General features: G+C 42.1%; 1 protein-coding gene across 2 annotated transcripts in view; it reads right to left on the bottom strand.

Moving 5' to 3' along the window:
* LOC148018275 (Insulinase (Peptidase family M16) family protein) overlaps positions 1–20162 on the bottom strand; it is a 220487-nt gene that overhangs the window by 18530 nt on the left and 181795 nt on the right. For both annotated transcript variants that reach the window (XM_087661217.1, XM_087661218.1), the window contains exons 22-23: positions 14789–14913; positions 14492–14543 (exon numbers count right to left, since the gene is read on the bottom strand). In XM_087661217.1, coding sequence (XP_087517343.1) covers positions 14492–14543; positions 14789–14913 — 177 coding nt within the window. The remainder of the gene's footprint in view (positions 1–14491; positions 14544–14788; positions 14914–20162) is intronic.

The following is a 20162-nucleotide window of genomic DNA, read 5'->3' as shown; positions in this document are numbered from 1 at the left end:
GATATGCTAGCATTGGGGACATATTGTTAGTAGGAGATTTCAATGCACGCACTGGAGATAGACAGAGTGACTTTTATATGCATGATAATGCCATATTCAAAGAGATCGATATAGATGAAATAGGCCTACGTAGGAGAGCCTAGGATAAAGAAGTGAGTACCTATGGGACACACCTATTGACTTTGGGAAGTGCCATAGACTAGCCATCTTTAATGGTCTGTCACAATGGCTAGGATCTGACAATTTGACATGTTGGAATCACAAAGGAGGGGCAAGTACTGTGGATTACATGATAGGCTCACCAGCATTGATACTAGACATCCAAAACTTTAAGATATCTAAGAGACCAATTGGCATAGCAGCAAATCATGCTATTTTGACACTCATGCTCTCTTGTGTACATATGAAACATGAAACACCATGCCTCCCTAAACATCCCAAATACTACTTTACAGAAGACACCTCACACATCTACAGTGCTTCTCTACGGACTAGTTTATATACATTGGACTTGAGTAGATCGTTGGAAGAATGTACAAGGGATTTAGCAGAGGCCATACATGGATTAGCCATGTATGCATTCCCACACACCCTACCCCAATGTAGACCCACACGATCTACTGCTTCCCAAAATAGCTGGTATGATGATGAGTTTAGAGTCACCTGAGCTCGCTTACAAAGGGAAGTGGAGCTAGGCACTCGGACACATTGCCAAGCAAAGTCGTTCTTCAAACACCTTTTGCGGAAGAAGAAACGAGACTTCTTAGCGAAAGCAGAAGCAGAGATATATCAGCTATTTTGGGGCGGGATAGCAAGAGCGCATGGAAGATGTTTCATGAAAGACAGCCCCCCATACAGATTACATCACCAGATGCTTGGCTTGACAATGGGAGACAGTTGTATGACCTGTTAGGACAGCCACCTATGCAGCCCCCACAAGCTTGTAGGCCAACACAGTGGTCTTTCTTCACATGGAAAATGGTTGGGGATGCAATTTATAGATTACAAAATGGGAGGGCACAAGATGAAAATGGACTAGTAGCAGAACATTTCTCACATGCTTGTGACATATTAGCACCCATATTAGCACACATGTTCAATAGAGCAGTATGTGAAGGTTTCCCTATGAGTTGGTCAGACAATACTATAATTCCGCTATTTAAAAGTGGTGATCCCCTGATTCCTAGCAACTACATGACTATCATGATCGGTCATTCTTTGGCCAAGATATATGGATCTATATTGGAGCATGAACTCAATGAGTGGGCTGAAATGCAAGGCAAGACAGCACAAGGATAGGCAGGTTTTAGACAAGGATATACCACGCTTGACGATATTCTCACACTTAGAGCCATTATTGAGGAGGGTCGAGCCCGAGACAAGAGGATCTATTGTTGCTTTGTAGACTTTCGCAAAGCTTTTGATACAGTGCCTTGTACACGCATCATGCAGAGATTGCAGGACATTGGAGTACCAGAGGGTATACGATGGGGTGTCTATGCATTATATGAGGCAGTGGCAAGTCATGTACGAGCACTTGGGGGGACTATCAGAGAGGATTGACAGTACCATAGGAGTGAAACAAGGATGTCCACTTTCACCCACATTGTTTGGTCTATACATAGATGAAGTGTTTGATTACATAGACCAAAGAGGAGCTGGAGCCAACGTGGTAGGGGTGCTGATATCGATATTATTGTATGCAGATGATATTGTTCTCATTTTCGATTCACCGGAGGGATTGTAGTGCCATTTAGATGCTTTGCACATCTTCTGTAGAGATAAAGACCTCATAGTGGACCTTGGGAAGACCAAAACCATGGTTTTCAATACTTCAGCAGCATGGGTGACTACATCTATGTACTAGTTCACATTTGGGAGAGAGATACTAGAGCATGTGAGGGAATATGTCTATTTGGGAGTCACCTTCTTTGGCCCATGTTTTTCGTTGAGAGGGGTATCAGAGGCATGTTTGGCACGTGGATACGCAGCACTAGGGGCACTCGAGAGTCAATGTGCTCACATACAATTCCAAGAGCCCCGCATCAAACTCTGGTTGTTTGACACCCTAGTCACACCTACATTACTATATGGAGCAAAGGTAGGGGGTTGTAGCTTGTACCACAGGCGTCTTAGCCCACTCACTGATCAAATTGGAGTAGAGAGGGATTATTATGATGGTTGGGATAGCATGGAAAGGCCATTGATCATGATGATAGCACGCATGATTAGGAGTAAGCTCTCCACCCCACATCCATTGTCAGAGCAGAGCTAGGGGCAACACCTATAGTTACGAAGGTACTCTTCAGGGCAGTGACCTTTTGGCATAGACTATGGGAACTTCCATGCCATAGATACTCTAGATTGGCACTAGCCTCATCTAGACAACTAGCAGCAGGAGGCAAGAAGAACTATTGGTTTTCATAGATGGCTATTTGGATGAGCCTACATGGTTTGGATATTGCGGTCTTCCACCTTTGGATTATAGCCTTGATTGCCCTACACTTTCTCTTAGCTGATCAGAGTTGAACCAAGTGATCAGAGCTGATATCTTGAGGATTGAGACGGCAAGGACATGGATCCATCCACCACTCCCTCTAGAATTGAGGATGGAGTTCTACAAGAGTTATTTCTTGTGCCTCTCTGATGATGGTTTCACTATTCGGCCAGCATATATGGACGCCCATCTCTCCCATAGTGTACGGGTTGCTATCGGACAGATTCACACCTCCTCACACAGGCTTTAGATGGAGACAAGAAAATGGACAAATACCCTAGTAGAGGATAAGACTTGCCAGCTTTGTGGTCGAGAGCCTGAGACAGAGGAGCACTACATATGCAGATGCATAGTATACTATGACATACAAGGACGGTACCACTGCCTCTTCCATGATGGATTTGAACCCCTTCGTCGCGTCATGGAGTACGAGGACCAGAGATGCCTAGGTCTCTTCCTCCTAGAGCTCGAGAGGCGCCGAACTGCACTATTGCGAGACAGGAGGCCAGCTCACCCAGAGGGACACACACAGAGAGCAGAGACAGACTTTTTCTACAGAGCCGACCCTACTAACACTACCAACCTAGCAGAGACAAAGCCACCCCGTCAAAGGACACAGCGTGGAGTCACATTCGATAGAGCCATTTCCGTTCGTCGAGTACGACAACCTCGTCTACTAGGACCACGTCTGAGGAGGCCACACTACTCTCGGATTAGAGCCATTATCATGAGACACCGCAGACTCACCACTAGGCATATTAGTGAAGCAGCTAGGGACCGCATCATAGCTGAGATCATGTGTAGATCTTGAGACCATAGTCTCCACCACACTTTTGTACATGGTTATATCAGATCTGGTTCTCCTTTCCTTTCCTTTTCTTTTCTATCGATGGAACAACACTACACATGGTTCAACCCTAGTATAGTCCCATCGTATAGTTATTTTCAATATTGTTTCATAGGCTATCCACATATTTGTAATGTTATCTTTACCTTATTGATGAGATGACATTAGACATGGATGTACTCTGGATTTTGTCTCATAGGCCACATTGGCCTTATGAAGACGTAAATATATATATATGGCCGAGATGCATGGCCTGAGATTAAAAGGCCAGGCTGGCTTCAAGAGGGGATATACAACTCTAGACCATATCTTTACATTGAGGGCAATCATCGAAGAAGGCAAGGCATTCAAGAAAAAGATCTATTGCTGTTTTGTGGACTTTCGCAAGTCCTTTGACATAGTGCCACGTGCTAGACTCATGAGAAGAATGCAAAACATTGCCTTGTACGAGACAATGACGGGTAGAGTACGAACACCTGATGGCATCTCAGATATAGTCAATAGCACCATTGGGGTGAAACAAGGCTGTCCACTTTCACCGACACTATTTGGGCTGTATATAGATGAAATTTCAGAATATGTGGATAGGACTGGTGGGGCTGGAGCCTGCCTAGCTGGAGTGCTGATACCATTACTGCTTTATGCCGATGATATTGTACTTATATTTGACTCATCTGAGGGATTAAATAGACACTTGGATGCATTATCAGCTTTTTGCAAAGATAGAGATCTTAAGGTGAACCTTGGGAAAACTAAAGTTATGGTATTTAACACTTCAGCTGCTTGGGTGACAAGAGCTGAGTACCAGTTTACTTTTGATGGAGAGCCAGTGGAGATGGTTAGGCAGTATGTCTATTTGGGGGTCACATTGAAGGGACCACAGTTCTCTTGGAGAGAGACATCAGAGGCTCGTTTGGCAAAAGCATATGCAGCCTTAGGTGCATTGGAGAGGCAATGTGCTCACATACAATTTCATGAGCCGCGCACCAGACTGTGGCTTTTTGACACCTTGGTTACACCCACACTCCTATATGGGGCAGCTATTTGGGGTGCGAGTCTCTTTCACACAAGGAGACAGCCTTTGGGAGACCAGGATGGACTAGAGAAGGAATACTATGACGGATGGGAGCATATGGAAAGACCACTGGTCATGATGATCTCACATATGATACGAACGAAAAGCTCGACCCCACATGAGGTTATCAGAGCTGAGTTGGGAGCATCACCCATGGTGGTTGAGGCCTTGGTCGAGGCAGTGACTTTCATACATAGACTATGGGAGCTCCCCCAAGATAGATACCCACGGCTAGCCCTGGCCTCTTCTAGACAACTAGCAGCAGACGGTGACAGACACTGTTGGTATGCTCAGATGAGTACATGGATGAGTCTACATGGGCTGTAGATTGACAGACTACCCCCCTTTGACTATAGCCTGGATTACCCTACACTTGACCTAACCCGATCAGAGCTAAACCATGTGATCAGAGAAGACATACTGAAGTTAGATATGGAGAAGAACTGGATCCTCGACCCCCCTCCCCCCATGGCACGAGGATGGCATACTACCAGACCCACTTCCTTCAGGTATCTGAGGATGGTTTCATCACTCGACCCAATTACATGGACACACAGCTGCCTCATGGACTACGCATAGTTATTGGTCAGATCCGCACCTCATCCCACCACCTGAGGATTGAGACAGGCAGATGGGAGGGTATACAGACAGAAGAACGCATATGCCCACTATGCGACAGAGAGCCAGAGACAGAGGAACACTACATCTGCCGATGCACTGTATATTATGACATACGAGGTAGATACCACTGTCTATTTCGAGAGGGTTTTGGACTCCTGAGACGGATCATGCAGTTTGAGGATCAGAGATGCTTGGGATTCTTCCTCTTGGAGCTCCAGAGGCGCAGAGCAACAATTCTATGGAGTAGGAGGCCCCCACAGCTTGGCTCACATAGACAGAGAGCAGTCACTGACTTTTTCACTGATACACGACAGAGTATGGCAGATACCACTACTACTACCACGCAGCCTACAGGAGTACATCATCATTGGACCTCATCTTCTGTAGGTATCCCTTTGGATAGAGTAGTGGCACTTAGCCGGTCTAGGCGCCCATGTCCACCCGGACAAAGGCCTAGACATCCACACCACTGACAAATTAAAACCATCATTGAGCACCACAGGAGACAGATATCGAGACGCCTCAGCCATGTAGAGATACACCTCCTTAGAGAACAGACATATCATTGATGGAGAGTTTTCCTTTCTCTACTCTCACTTTCAGATCACTGACATGTTTCCCTTTTATAGGACACTATTTCATTTTTTTTCAGTCTTATAGGCATGTTTTTCATCTTTTTCTCGCTCCAAATGAGAAACACACCATCATTGTATGTATTGCTTTGGTCTCATAGGCCACATTGGTCTTTTAGAGACGTTAATATACTCTCTCTCTCTCTCCCCCTCATTTTTGTTTCTCACGAACTCTAAACCCTAAAACACTTTCCCTCTCTATAAAAATCTCTCTGTCTCCCTCATCTCATTCATCCTTTCTAGTATCTACTCACTTGACTCTTGAGCTTCTCACACACTATTCCCTCAAGCACTCTTGCCATCTCAAGGTCTCTACTCCCTCTTCAAGCTATCTCTACTTCCTTGATCTCTCTACCTTTCCTACTTTCTCAAGCTTTCTCTACTCTCTCAACCTCTCTATCCCTCAAGAAATCTCTACTCCCTCAACTTTTCTATGCTTTGCACTTCCTTAATCACTCCATCCTCCCATTGATGGACTTCCGCCGTCTCACAAAACCTTAGACCATAGGATTGAAATTTTGCCCGATAGCCATCCCATCTCTTAGAAATCTTATAGGTTTAGCTCGAAAGAGGAGGACGAGATAGCTAGGCAACTTCAAGACGATTTTGCCAAGGGTTATATTGTATTGAGGAAATCTCCATGAGGTGCGTCTGTCCTTCTTACTAAAAAGGATGGTATGATGCACGTCAATGTCAAGTATAAAGGTCTCAAAAAGGTAACCATCAAGAATAGCTATCCATTACTGAGGATGGATAATCTTATAAATTGACTGTGGTATGCATATTTCACCAAACTTGATCTAAGGTCTAGATACCATCAAATACGAATAACTTCGGAGGATGTCCCAAAAACTGTGTTTTAAACGCGATATGGACATTATCAATTTTTGGTCCTACCTTTTGGATTGACCAGTGCTCCCACAACTTTTCAATAGATGATGAATGATTTATTTGGTCCACATCTTAAAAAGTGTATACTCGTTTTCCTCGACGACATTCTTGTTTATAGTAACTCATTGGAGAAACATGCCAAACACTTGTATATTGTTTTACATCTTTTAAGACGAGAGCAATTGTTTGCCAAACTATCCAAGTGGGAATTTTTTCACACGGAGCTATTATATCTTGGTCATGTCATGTCGATTGATGGCATTTGGATTGATCCCAAAAAGGTACGAGTATTGCTTAACCCTTGATATGTTTCCTTAGGATATCCTAAGAAAAAAGAAACATGTTAGTAAACTAGTTATTTGGACTAGTGAGCTCAATCCATGTGCACTGATATTACAAGTTATCAATCCGAATAAACCTTTTAAGATTTATACGGATGTGAGAGATTATGTTTTAGGTACTGTTTTTTATCAGTATAGCCGACCTATTGCATTTGAGAGCCATAAGCTAACGGATACCCAAACACATTATGCTACTCAAGCAAAGAAATTATTGGTGGTAATCCATGTGCTTAACGTATGGTGCCTGGCTTATTATTTGGACAGATTACCATTCATTGCAATACCTATGTGATTAGCTCAATCTTCGTGGCCATAAGTCAAGATGGATGGAGCTTAAAATTCGCTATAGGAAGGACACAACTAATGTGATTGCCGATGCTCTTAGTTGAATTCTTGAAGTCAATGCCTTATCCTTTTCTGAAATTTCAATTGATTTCTATCTTTCTCTCAAAGAGCATTGCCAAAATTAACTTCATTTTAAAATCTGGTAACTAGTTCAAGAGGAGCCTAGTAGCCCAAGAAGCTTAGGCAGTCCAAATCCCTAAGGACTCGCCATTGAGAGAACGATAGCATAAAAGTATTCCATTCAGAATGGATTACTTTTTAAACAAGGCAAAGTGTGTGTGCCTGATTGTTGGGATGTAAATGTCCTTTATTCACCTCCGTGTATTGTACACGTGTATTATTATGTTGTACATGTGAATGCACCCTTACGAGCCCCAAGTATAAATACATTTTAATCTTTGTGTACCAACATATTGTTGGTACACCCAAAATCAGATCGTACTCTCTCTGTCACTCTCACTTACCAGCACACTTCTCTTGCTGTAAATCTTTATGCTTTCACTAGCCATGCACTCAACAATTGGTATCAGAGCAAGACGGTGCAAGGCGGCAGTCACTGCAGATAGTGCAGTTGTCATTGAGACCGACGGATCAGACATGCTGTTGTTGAGAAGCAGGCAATAATCGCAGCTGAGCAGGCCACAGCTTTGTGATAGGCGAACAACCTAGGCGACAAGCAAGTAGCCAGCGACAGATCAAGCTCAACAAAGTATTCTTTCCCCGCTGATTCTTCCAAGCCCATTCCCTTGGTTGTTGTTTTGCTAGATACTAGATAGGGACAATGGGAATCTCGTTAATCCATTCATGCGTGTCACTAATTAGATGATGAGGCAATAGGAGGCATGCGTGACTTGCTATCAGTGTGGTTAGAAGGGCTACAAGAAGGAACAAGAGAGAAAGAAGAATGTAGGAGACAAAAAGAAGAAAGAGGATAAAATAGATGCATCTGAGGCAGCCAAAGGCAAGGAAAAGGCCAATGTGGCCTCCAATGTAGTCATAGAGGAGCTCTCGGATGCAAAGGCTGATGTACTATGTGTAGTAGATTATGATGCCCTTGTATGTCACATGTAGGATATGCAGATTACCAAGGCTGATGTGATTGATGCACTTCTGTCAGTTGATGATGGTGTCACTCAGACTTGGATTGTAGACTTTGGTGCCTCTTTTCATGTAACTCCTTGCTTGGAATGTTTTGCTATGCTCAATACAGGCAGTTATGGAAAAGTATATCTTGGAAATAACCATGCTTGCAGCATTGATGGGATAGGCACTATACACTTGTCTTTGGACAATTGGCAAGAGCTTGTGTTGAAAGATGCCAGATATATGCCTGATATCAATAAGAGTTTACTATCTGTTGGACAGCTTGACTTGCATGGTTACACTACACTGTTTGGTGGTGGTTTGTGGAAATTGAAAAAGGGTTCCATGCGGATTGCAAAAGGAACCAAGAAGGACACTTTATATTGTCTGCACTGTAAAGCTTTGAATGGCAAGTTTCTTGCAATTGCTGAAATTGGCTATCATTTGAAGTTGTGGCACAAGAGATTAGGCCATATGAGCCAGAAAGGACTTGATGTCCTTACCTCTTTGAAGAGGGTTGATGGAAAAGGCTCTAAATTTGATTTTTGTAATGACTGTCACTTTAGAAAGCAAATGAAAAATTACTTTTACTTTGGTGTCTCCCGTAAGTCCAATGTCTTGGACTTAGTGCATTCTGATGTATACAGTATACCTGTGAAATCGTTGGGTGGTGCTGCATATTTTGTCTCTTTTATTGATGATTGTTCTAGGAAGATTTGGGTTTGTCTATTGAAAAAGAAAAGAGAAGTGTTTGCTGTTTTTAAAACTTTTCATGCATTTGTGACCACTTAGACAGGTAGAAAGCTGAAATGCTTCAGAACTGATAATGAGGGTGAGTTCACATCTACTGAGTTTAAGTCTTTTTGTGACTTGCATGGAATCAAGAGGAAGCTTATAGCTCCTTACAACCCTTCTTCAAATGGTGTGGTTGAAAGGTACAATAGGACTTTATGTGAGAGAGTGCAATGCAGGCTGTCCACTGCTAATCTCCCCCATGCATTTTGGGGAGAGGCACTTAAAACCGCGGTTCACATTCACAATCGTTCTCCAAATAGGTCCTTAAATAATGGCATCCCTGAGGAGGTTTGGTCTGACAAATTGGCCTCATATGACTATTTACGGATATTTGGTTGTGATGCTTTTGTGCATGTTAGAGATGAGGTAAGGAATAAACTTGACCCGAAATCCCCCTAAAGCATTTTCATGGGCTATGGTAATGACGGTAAATTTGGCTATAGAGCGTGGTTACCACAGTCCAAGAAAATTGTTCGCAGCCATAATGTTGTGTTTAATGAGGCAAAGTTGGTGAAAGGTACTTTAACGTCTGACGAAGACATGAAAAAGGTCAAATTTCAGAATTTGTAGTCATCTATTACTTCAAACGATGAGCCTCATGATACTGTACCACAGGCTGAAATTGATGATCAGCCACTTATTTTTGAGCCAGACGATGATAGACAGCAAATAGAAGCACAAGGAGGTCATGGATAGCAAGATATACTTGCTGATTATGAAAATGCAAGTGCTGGAAATGAAAATGAAGGTGCTGTACAGCATGAACAACATGCTGAAAATGGCTTACAGCAGCCAATAAATGCTGAAAATAACATGCCTCTGGATGTAGACCTGATTCTTGAGAATGTAGATCATTGGGTATGCAGGTCTATATGCTTAAGAAGGCATCCACATAGGTATGACCACTCTTTGCACTATGTGATGCTTACAAATGAGGGTGAGCCTCTTACATATAAAGAGGCCAAGTCATGCAAATTCAGTAGTAAGTGGGAGCTAGCTATGCAGGAAGAGATTAAATCTCTCTATGCTAATGATACTTAGAATCTTGTGTCGTTGCCTAAAGGAAGAAAGCCTCTTCCAAACAAATGGGTCTACAAAGTAAAAACAGTTGATGGGAAACCCAAGTATAAGGCCAGACTGGTTGCCAAAGGGTATGCACAGAATGAAAGAATTGACTTCCAAGAGGTCTTCCCACCAGTTGTGAAGATGACCACTCTACGTATGCTTTTTGCTCTCACTGTTGTATTGGATTTAGAGCTATACCAAATGGATGTGAAAACAATTTTTCTGCATGGTGACATTGATGAGGAGATCTACATGAAACAACCCGAGGGATTTGTAGTTCTTGGATAAGAGTAGTTGGTGTGTAAACTAAAATGCAGCTTGTATGGGCTAAAGAAAGCACTACGGCAGTGGTACAAAAAGTTTGACACTTTTATGCTCTCTCATGGGTTTACACGCAATTATACAGATCATTGTTTGTACATGAAAAAGGATACAGATGGCAACCCCATCATGTATGTGGATGATATGTTGCGAGCTGGGAAAAGAAAGACTAGCTTGGATGCTCTCAAAGATCAACTCAAATCAGCTTTCTCCATGAAAGATTTGGGGAATGCTAAGCATATATTGGGCATGAGGATTCGGAGGGATAGAACGTAGAAATTACTATTCTTATCTCAAGAGAAGTACATTGAAAAGGTACTGAACAGATTTAACATGGTTGAAGCTAAGCCTCTTGGGGTGCCCTTACCTCCACATCTTAAGCTTAGTAAAGCCAACAACCCAAAAGATGACATGGAAGCTAATGCTATGAAGGGAGTAGCAACCATAGCATACAGCTCAAGGGTTGATATCCAACGCTTTCGCAAGCTGCACACTCAACACCGATGATCTTGATATCCACAAGAAAAGTTTATATGAGTGACACGATGCATTGAGCGTTGGACACCCTAGTATACACTAGACTTTGGCCTTGGTCACCCGTCATTCTTATTGGCTGCACATTAAGAGTATGGTTGAGTCTTATGTGCGTGAGTGCTCTCAGTGTCAGCATAACAAAGTAGAACAGAGCTGAACGGCACAAACAAGTGAGGATGTTGCATTATTTGTAAATCCATGATAGAAAATGGGATAGATATTAGGAGACCAGTATTGTACATAGGACTAGCAAGGCCCTCTTATCATTCTCTAGAGTAGATCTAGTGCAAAGTAAGTATCTTGATAATGTCTCTAGTGCACTACAAGTCGGGGTGGCAACTATATCCAAATAGTTGGCGAGCATAGAGCAGGAGATGACATGTACAACTCTATAGAGAAATTTGAGCAAGTGTACAAGGCAAAGAATTTCACCATAGATTCCAACAAAGAATAAGTTTTCAACAAGGTTTTCAAGCTATGCTTGGGCAAAAATGGGTGCTCATGTTCATTGGACTTGATGATGCATTGCAACTCAACTCTCTCCCATTGTGCAGCTATGGTCATGTCCATGAGCTTGCTAAGAGTATCCTTGCTTTAGTCCACTAGTTTTTTATTTCATTATCCCAAATTGAGTTGTGTTAGTTGACTTGAGTTTAAGTTCATCATTGCAACAGAGAAGCAACTTATGGAATTATGCAAGCATGTCTCCCAGAGACAATTTGATTGGGAGTATTATCTTTCTCAAATTGAGTTTGCTTATAATAGTGCTAAGAATTTAACTACTAGTTATAGCCCGTTTATGCTTATGTACAGTGATGAGCCAAAACCACTAATTGCCACAAAGCTTAAGAGGGGTGAAAATGCAGTTCGTAGTCGATTTTCTGGACGACATATAGGAGATGTTGACAATTGTGAGGGAAAGGATTAAAACGGCCTAGGATCATGCCACATTCATGGCAACCAACATCGTACTCTTAGGGAGCTCCAAGAAGGCATGTGGGTTTACCTTAAAGTCCCAAAGGACTCTGATTCAATGACTATTGGTAAGTGCTATAAATTGCCTTCAAGGTATTGTGGTCCTTTCTAGATTACCAAGAAGATTAGTTGCATATCCTATGAGTTAGATTTCCCTTCGGAAATCCAAGTTCATCCTATGTTCCACGTGAGTTGTTTAAAACAATGACTGGAACAAGGTTAGCAGATTCTCCTGATTGAGGAAGTCTCACAGCTTGAGGATATAGCTCGTTATGTTCCACTCGAAACTAAATGGATTCTTGACCTTAGGACTAAACAATCCCATCAGATTGTTTATCCTAAGTATTTGGTCAAGTGGAAAAACTATCCGAAGACGGAGGCTACTTGGGAGTTGATATGTTCATTGAAGAGTAATTTTTCTCACTTCGTCACTGAGGATATTGCTAAGGACAACAATCATTTATAAGGGCCCAAGTGTTATGTGCCTAGACATTCGGATGGGCCCTAGTAACATTGGTCACAATGGTCATGAAGTGACTTAGTGTGAATGCTTGGGTTTAGGGCAGCTGAGTCCTATTTATAGGACTCAAGGCCCTATTGCGCACATTGATCGTGTGATCACCACTCTTGGACTCTTAGCCTCTTGGCTGATGCATCCGTACATCAAGATGGTACGGGCTTGTGATATAGGATATCAACCCTTGGGATGTGGTTGTGACCTAGAGTGCTACTACCCACTTGGTAAGTACTTCCTACAAGCGATGGATGCTAGGACAAGGGGAAGAAGAACCACGGGCGCCTTTTTGTATCGGCACATACAACAAGCCATTATTGAGGTAAATGATTTGTTTATTTGCAACTTCCCAACTTTATTGATTTGTTTACTTGTAACTCCCCAAATTTATTCTAACTTCATTATGTGTGATCTTGTGCATTGGTCCATAAAACATTGTGTAACTTGTTATGGACAATGCCTCAAATTGTACCACTATGAGATGGAAACTTGAGGCCGACTTTCCATTCATAGTATGAATACCATGTGCTATTACATTGCCTAAATCTTCCTATAGAAGATATAGGCAAGTTGGAGGGGGTGAAGAGGATTATAGATTGTGCTACACATTGCCTACCCAAGAAGGGATTCCTTTTTTGATCTTGGTAAGTGCCTTCAGTGTCTCAAAATTTCATCACCAGTGGTAGAGTTCCATCACCAGTCCTAGGAAGAGGGGAGTGACTACCACTTTAATGAGTTACTAGTAGATGACTGCAGTAAAGTGGCAGTCACTTCCCTCTTCCTAGGACTGGTGATGGAACTCTACCACTGGGAAAATGACTTTAGTCACCTCTTTGGGACCCTTCTATGAGCTTCATGTGCAAATGCAGTGACAGATACAAGGGTGATGAAGGTACAGGTTGCAGTCATAGATACCCAGGTCCCATAGGATTCCTATGGCTATCCAGGTAGTGGCTATGGTGCCATGAGTTTGGCCATCAAGCAAGAGACTACACTCACTTTGGGCAGAAGCTTGAACCAACACAAGCCCACTTGACAGACCTGAATCCGAGCATTCCTAGCAACTCAACCTCCGCCCCAAGCTACAAGGATGCCAACATTTGTACAACACAGCCCCTCAGAGGCTAGCCTCTGGGTTTCATAGAAAGATAGTATGCCAATACATACTGCCCAACAAGTCATTCTTATTGCCCATAAACTACATTCTCTCCTTTTCAAAGTGGTCAACCTAGAGAATTGAGATGTATAGTCCTGATAATTGTGTCTATTTCATAAAAATGAAACTTCACTTTTTTAAACCTGGAGATGTTTATTGCTGGTGAGCTTTCAATGGACATTTCTATTCTCTTGAGGAAGAACTAGTCAATTTAGAGATAGTTTTACAAAGCCATTAGGGATGTACAAGTTTATTCACTTCAGAAAAGGTCAGGAAACAAGGAGACTCACTATATCTTTTTGGGAGACTCAAGGAAATGATTATCAATCAGTTCTGAAATTTCATGTCTGAAATTTTTTAATCTAGTGCTAAAAGCTCATTAAAATCTGATGGACAGTTGCATATTTCTTCTCGTGGCTCTTTTACATTCATTGGCAAAAACCAGCAGATCCAGAAAATTGTTGGCTTACAATGTATATAAATGCCCTTGGTGTAATGTTGAAATTATAGTATTTAAAGAGTGATAGTAATTAATGTGCACACATGATATAATATGAGTTTGAAGACGTGTGCGACTGGAGAGATTTTGGTGCCTCAAGTAATAAAATGCAACCAAATGGTAAATAAGGGAAGAAATAGAAGAAAAGCATGCTCCCAGTTGCTGTCCACTATTATCTTTGTGTAATCTCTCATATCATTTATCCACTGTAAAACTTCACCTGTCTCTAAGATCCTAAATCATGGCCACTATAATAACAGCACAATTGGATCCATGCTTGCTTAATATTAGCCTTCATACCTTCACGTCTGATTGAATGATGAATTGGGCTCCTCTAACACCAAAATCATCCCTACAATACAAGGAACATTATAAGCAACACAATGTAGAAAAATGGTCACATTCTTTTAAAGGTAGATCGTTTTCATCTATAGAGAAGATAAATAACTGTTGCTCACATTCACATCCACCTCTCTCTGTTTATTTAATTGTAAGTTTCTGACTACTAGCTGTACCTAATGTGTAATGCAACAAAATGGAGAAAAGTATTCAGGAGGTTTGACAGCCATGGATATGACTGTATTGTGATTTCTGTACCTGTTCACTAAAGCTACTATGTAACCAAGTTGCTGCACTGATCGAAGCTGATAAAAAACTTCTTGCTTTGCAGTGAGAATAAATAGTTCCAGCAGTACATTTAGCACTGTGTCATCACAACCAATCTAACCCAAAAAAAAGATTAGCGTACTTTCTCAGCACCATGAAATTCCAGTAGACAAATGTAACAAATTCTAATTTACAAATAGATAAGCAACTCAACATTGCCATGAGGGTCACATTGCCCCATTGTGCAACCAATAATTTCTCCAGCAGTGTTCTTTAACTTCTAGCTTTGACTTGTACTCGTGCAATGCCCAGATTGCGCATGTTTCATTAACCATTCTGAAAAGAAGGCCAGAACTTGCTATGGATATCATACTATGTATAACCCATATTGCTATAGGTATCATACTATAAATTATAGGAAATTACATGTTATTATCCGTTTGTCATCTTAGTAATGAGACTTTCCTCTTTAAATTTGAGATATAATAAAATACGAATAAGAAATGGATGCATTCTGAATAGTCCAATTATGCCAGGAGCCCCAAAAGCACAAGTGGCAAACGGTCATCACATGTGACTGCAGACTCTTGTATTTCACTTTCACAATAATTAAGACAGTTAGCCTTTTTCTTTTTTCTTTTTTTTTTCCCCTTTTTTTTTGGGGGGGGGGGGGGGGGGAGAGCACGCGAGAGAGAGAGAGAGAGAGAGAGAGAGAGAGAGAGAGAGAGTGGAGTTCCAGCTCAGTTCTGATTTCGCCAGTCAGAGTTCAGAAAGGCATTTGTGATAGGCATCTAGTTCTGCTATGGCAAATTTGCAGGAATCTAATGGTATTGATATGGCTTTTCTCGATCAGTAGATTGGACAAGGGAATGACAAAGACTTGGCAGACTCGGATGGTGATTCATTGGCTGAAGAACTCGGGCTGTTGCTGGACGGTGATGAGATGGGCAAAACGTCGTAGGATGTCAGTTGAAGAACTGGTCTTAGGCCCAAATTTGCCCCAGCTAGAGGCTCATGTTTCCTGCCAACAGCCTGATGGGTCTCTTCAGTTCATGCTGGCCACAACCAATCTTCTTATGTCGGACTATGTCCATGTTAATGAGGGTAAAGCTAACTCATTACCGGATGGGGATCAAGTAGTTGCAGTCATGGGAACCAACCTGGTCTTAAACAGATTGCTGCTTTCCAACCATGAGAGAGCAACCATCTTTTACTTTACTGGAAGGACTCCTTTGATCACTAGAATTTGTACTTGGCTCCAGTCCATGCTTATCAGTTTTGAACAGTGCTCAGATGATGCTTCAGGGCATATGTAAATCCCATTGGTTGAAGAGATTATGACGGTCCAAAGGATTTCTTTGAGGTTCCTTTTCGTTCCGCCGAAGTACAGGCTCTTATTATGCAACACATTCCTTTGTTTATGGATGGGTAGCTAGTTCATGTGGTCCCTCGGTGACCCATGGCTGAGTTTCAAGGGGTGCTGAAACAGGCATGCCCAACTTGGGTAGAGGTGGTTGATTTTCTAGCACATCTCTGGAGACTCCTCTCTCTTGTTTTGAGAACCCTTGGGGAGGTTTTGGTGGAACCTCGGCTAGCTTCCCGCAATCGGAATACGGCATGTATGCTTTGGTATACAGGGAAACCTTGCCCGACAAAAATTCGTTTTGAGGTTCCAAGGTTACAAACGTTGGTGTATGAGTTGAAATGGCGTACTTTTGCAGGACACTGTTTCAAATGTGGCCACTTGGGCCATTTCATTTCGGAAGGCGACAAAAATATGGAGGTAGTGCAATGCCCTATGGAACCAAACATGGAAATGCAAGACCATCTCCCTCAGCAGATGATTCAAAAGCCAATAGTTGATCCAAAGCAGCTCTCCCAACATGGCTGTGATGAAGGCAAGAAGGATGTTTCCCACGTTGGTGGGGGAGGGTGCTTCAGTTGCAGGTGGCGGAATTTGTCTCCTCAAGAGGATTCTTGGGTCATTGTGGTTCATTGTAATGCCAGATAGGATTCTCGCTCGAATCCTGCCCATCCTCCGCCACCCCTAATCACTCAAACCTTTCAACACAAAGGTAAGGGGTTTTATATGAAACCTCAATCTTTGCGTGCTCCAGTAGTGGAAGATAAAAGGACTTCTGATTCAACTTTGAGCTTTGATGCGTGTGAAGGCTTGTGCCTCCTCGGGAGGTTTTCCGTTCCCACCAACTACAGCTTCCTTCTCGAGCTTCGATTGCAGGTCTGTAGAGGGCAGATCTTGTAGATGATATCCAAAGTAAAATGGAGAGATTCCAAGCTGCCAAGGCTATTGATGTAAAAGGGAAAGGGAAAGCGGTGGTTCAATAGTTTTTCTCATTTGTGATTGATCATGACAATTGCTTTATGGAATATGAAAGGTATTTCTTCGGGCCGAAAGCAGTACATGTTGTGGAAAGTTGTGTTAGCTAGAAATTGGGATGTTTTTTGTGTTGTGGAGCATAAAACAACACACTTTGGTTGGTGGATCTTCTTATGTATACAAGGATTATGCAGTTTCTTTTAGTGGTTAAGCTCCGTATGAATCGGGAGTTATGTTGGCTGTCAAATCCTCCCTGTAACCATCGTTGGTTTCTCAAACCCTTGTGGCCGATTTGTGATTCTGGAAATCATTTATGAGGGAGAGGTTTTGTGGTTTGTAGGCGCAAATGCTCCTTCTACCGCAAGGGAACATTGTTAGCTTTGGGATGACCTACATTGCCTTGCCTGGGCTCGTCAACGCTTTGTTATGGGTGATTTTAATGCGCGTGTTTCTGGGAGTCAGGCAACTTCTCCGCATTCCGTTATGGATGGTCCTAAGCGACGATGCTCTTGCAGCGGTATCTTTGAAACAGGACATGTGTTCTTGGATGTATCCATCACAAACCAAATATACTTATCATTCTTTTCAGCATCCAAATACTTGGGCCAGACTGGATAGGATCTACATTTGCCAGAGTGATTCTTTTCTTCCTGCAATCATTGATATGTGGGTGGAAAGACAGCATGTTTTGTCAGATCATTACCCTTTGGTCTTGGAAATGAGCCACAAACTTGTTCATGCATTTAAGGCTCTCCTTGCTCGTTAACCTCTTCGGTTTAATCAATCTTTTCTGTAGCAAAACTAGTTTTTGGAAGGTGTTGAGCAACTAATAGCTTCTTTTAGCTCAAGGATCCTATATAGAGGGATGGAAGCATGGACAGTTTTTAGGGATAATGCGTGAGCGTTATCCCAACAATATGGTATTCAGCATGCTTTCTCTTTTCGAGCTGAATTGCAACATGCCCAATCTTTATTGGCTTATTCCTTGTCTCCGTGTTAGACTGGGGATTCCAATGATGACTTGCTCACATGCATTGAATGGTTGAAAGGCAAGGTTCAATCTCTTCAGGAAGAAGAATATACAAAATACAAACTGTTGGCTAGAGCCGAAGCTTTACATGATAATAACTATCAAACTCATCAATTTTTTGCTCGTCTGCATCAGAAATATGCCCAGGCAAATATTGTGCGCTTAAAGGATGGGCAAGGTGATATGGTGAGTGATCCTGCCTCCATCATTCGGATGACTGTTGACTTTTATAGGTCCTTGTTGGGTCTGCAAGAGATTCTTTCTGATGCTGTTCTCTCTTCTCGAACATATATTTGTGACCTGGTTCGTAATCAGCTCAAACCAGAATGGGTGAACTTAACGGAGGCTGATATTTCAAAAGATAAACTGGAAAAAACAGGAAAAAGTGCTATCCCACTTGTCTCAAAGGAAAAGTTTTGGCTGGGATGGGTTTTCTAATGAGCTGTTTTCAGCCCATGTGGAACTCCTTAAGGACCCATTAACTCACGCGTGTCAGCAAGTGTGGAATTCTGGTATGATGCCTTCAGATTGGAAGATTGTTGTCATTAGGTTGTTGCCCAAGATTCCCTCTCCAACCTCTTTGAAACAATGGAGACCCATTTCTGTTATGGGGTCGTTATATAAAATCTTTTCCAAAATTATTGCCATCAAATTGCAGAAAGTATTTCCGCACCTTATTCATCCACGTGAATACGGTTTCATTAAAGGTCGGAATATAAGGCACAACATTTTGAATGTTCAACGGGGAATCGATTATGCCAAAGCTTCTAGCCAATAGCTTGTTATGCTTCAGCTAGATATTGAGAAGGCATTTGATCATGTTAGCTGATCATGTCTACAATGGATTTTGGTCCCTGTATGATTTTTCTAGTTGATACCATTAGTCAGGGTGTTGTGGCTCGTATTGCTCTTAATAGAGGGATAACGGAGAAAATTGCCTTATCTCGGTCTCTTCAGCAAGGCTGTTCTCTCAGTCCTTTGATGTTTGCTTTGGTAACTCACCCAATGCTCTCATTATTGGATAAGTTGGCAGCTCAAGGTGAGATAGTTGGCTTATCTCTTCCCTGCGGTGACCAGCTTGTGGGTCAATCTTTGGCAGATGATTCTTTTTATGTTCCTCAAGGCTGATCGCACTAATGTTAATTGGGCAATGGTAGCGTGGAATCGTTTTGCTTTGGCATCGGGTCTTCATATTAATACTCAAAAATCTACCCTTCTCTACTGTACGAAGAATGATCTGCAAGCCTTGAGTTGGAATGGAATTGTGATTCCAAGGGGTAATATAACCAGACACTTGGGATATTGTATTGGTGTGGAGGTAGCTCCCGGTGCCTTGCTGGATTGGATGGCCTCCCAGATTCATGACAAGTTCATGTATTGGAAATCTCAGAGTTGGCCTCTACATGTCAGACTAAAAGTGGCTCAATGCATTATGATTAGTATGATTTCGTTCTTTCTGCCATTGCTTCCTTGGACTAAGAAGTCCCTTTTGGATTTCGTTCAACCTATCAAATTCATGTTGTGGAAAAAGAAAGGCAATTGTTTGGGTTAGGTATGGATTTCATGGCAGCATGTGACTACTCTGAAAAGGATGGTGGGTGCAGCTTTGTTGGATGTTAATTTACACATGGCCGCTTTGAGGCTATCCCTTTTGCAGAGTCTATGTATTCAGAGTCATCCTTGGCTAGATATTGCTAAATTCTTCATAGAAAAGATAGACATCTCTCATAGTAGCATGGTTATTCATGCTTCTTGGTGGCATGTGCTTAATTCCATGAGGCCTATTAAGGTCTCCTAGTCTTTTCTCCTTTCTCATTTGATTGCATCCTAGCAGGAGATGCTACGTTTTGCAGTTTGGCGTCCTCCTAATATTCGTAAGGAGGAAAAATCGATGCAAGGAGAAATATTGGCTTCCTCAAGGTTGTTGGATTGGCCACAAAAAGATTTGCAGTAAGACAAACTTAATCGGATGGCTCGGTTGGGGTTAAAGACAACCT

Source organism: Lygodium microphyllum, chromosome 21, assembly GCF_053477565.2.
Source record: "Lygodium microphyllum isolate KBCC chromosome 21, Lygodium_microphyllum_v1.1.10, whole genome shotgun sequence".
In the NCBI taxonomy this organism is placed as follows: domain Eukaryota; kingdom Viridiplantae; phylum Streptophyta; class Polypodiopsida; order Schizaeales; family Lygodiaceae; genus Lygodium; species Lygodium microphyllum.
This window is presented reverse-complemented; position numbering and strand designations above follow the sequence as displayed.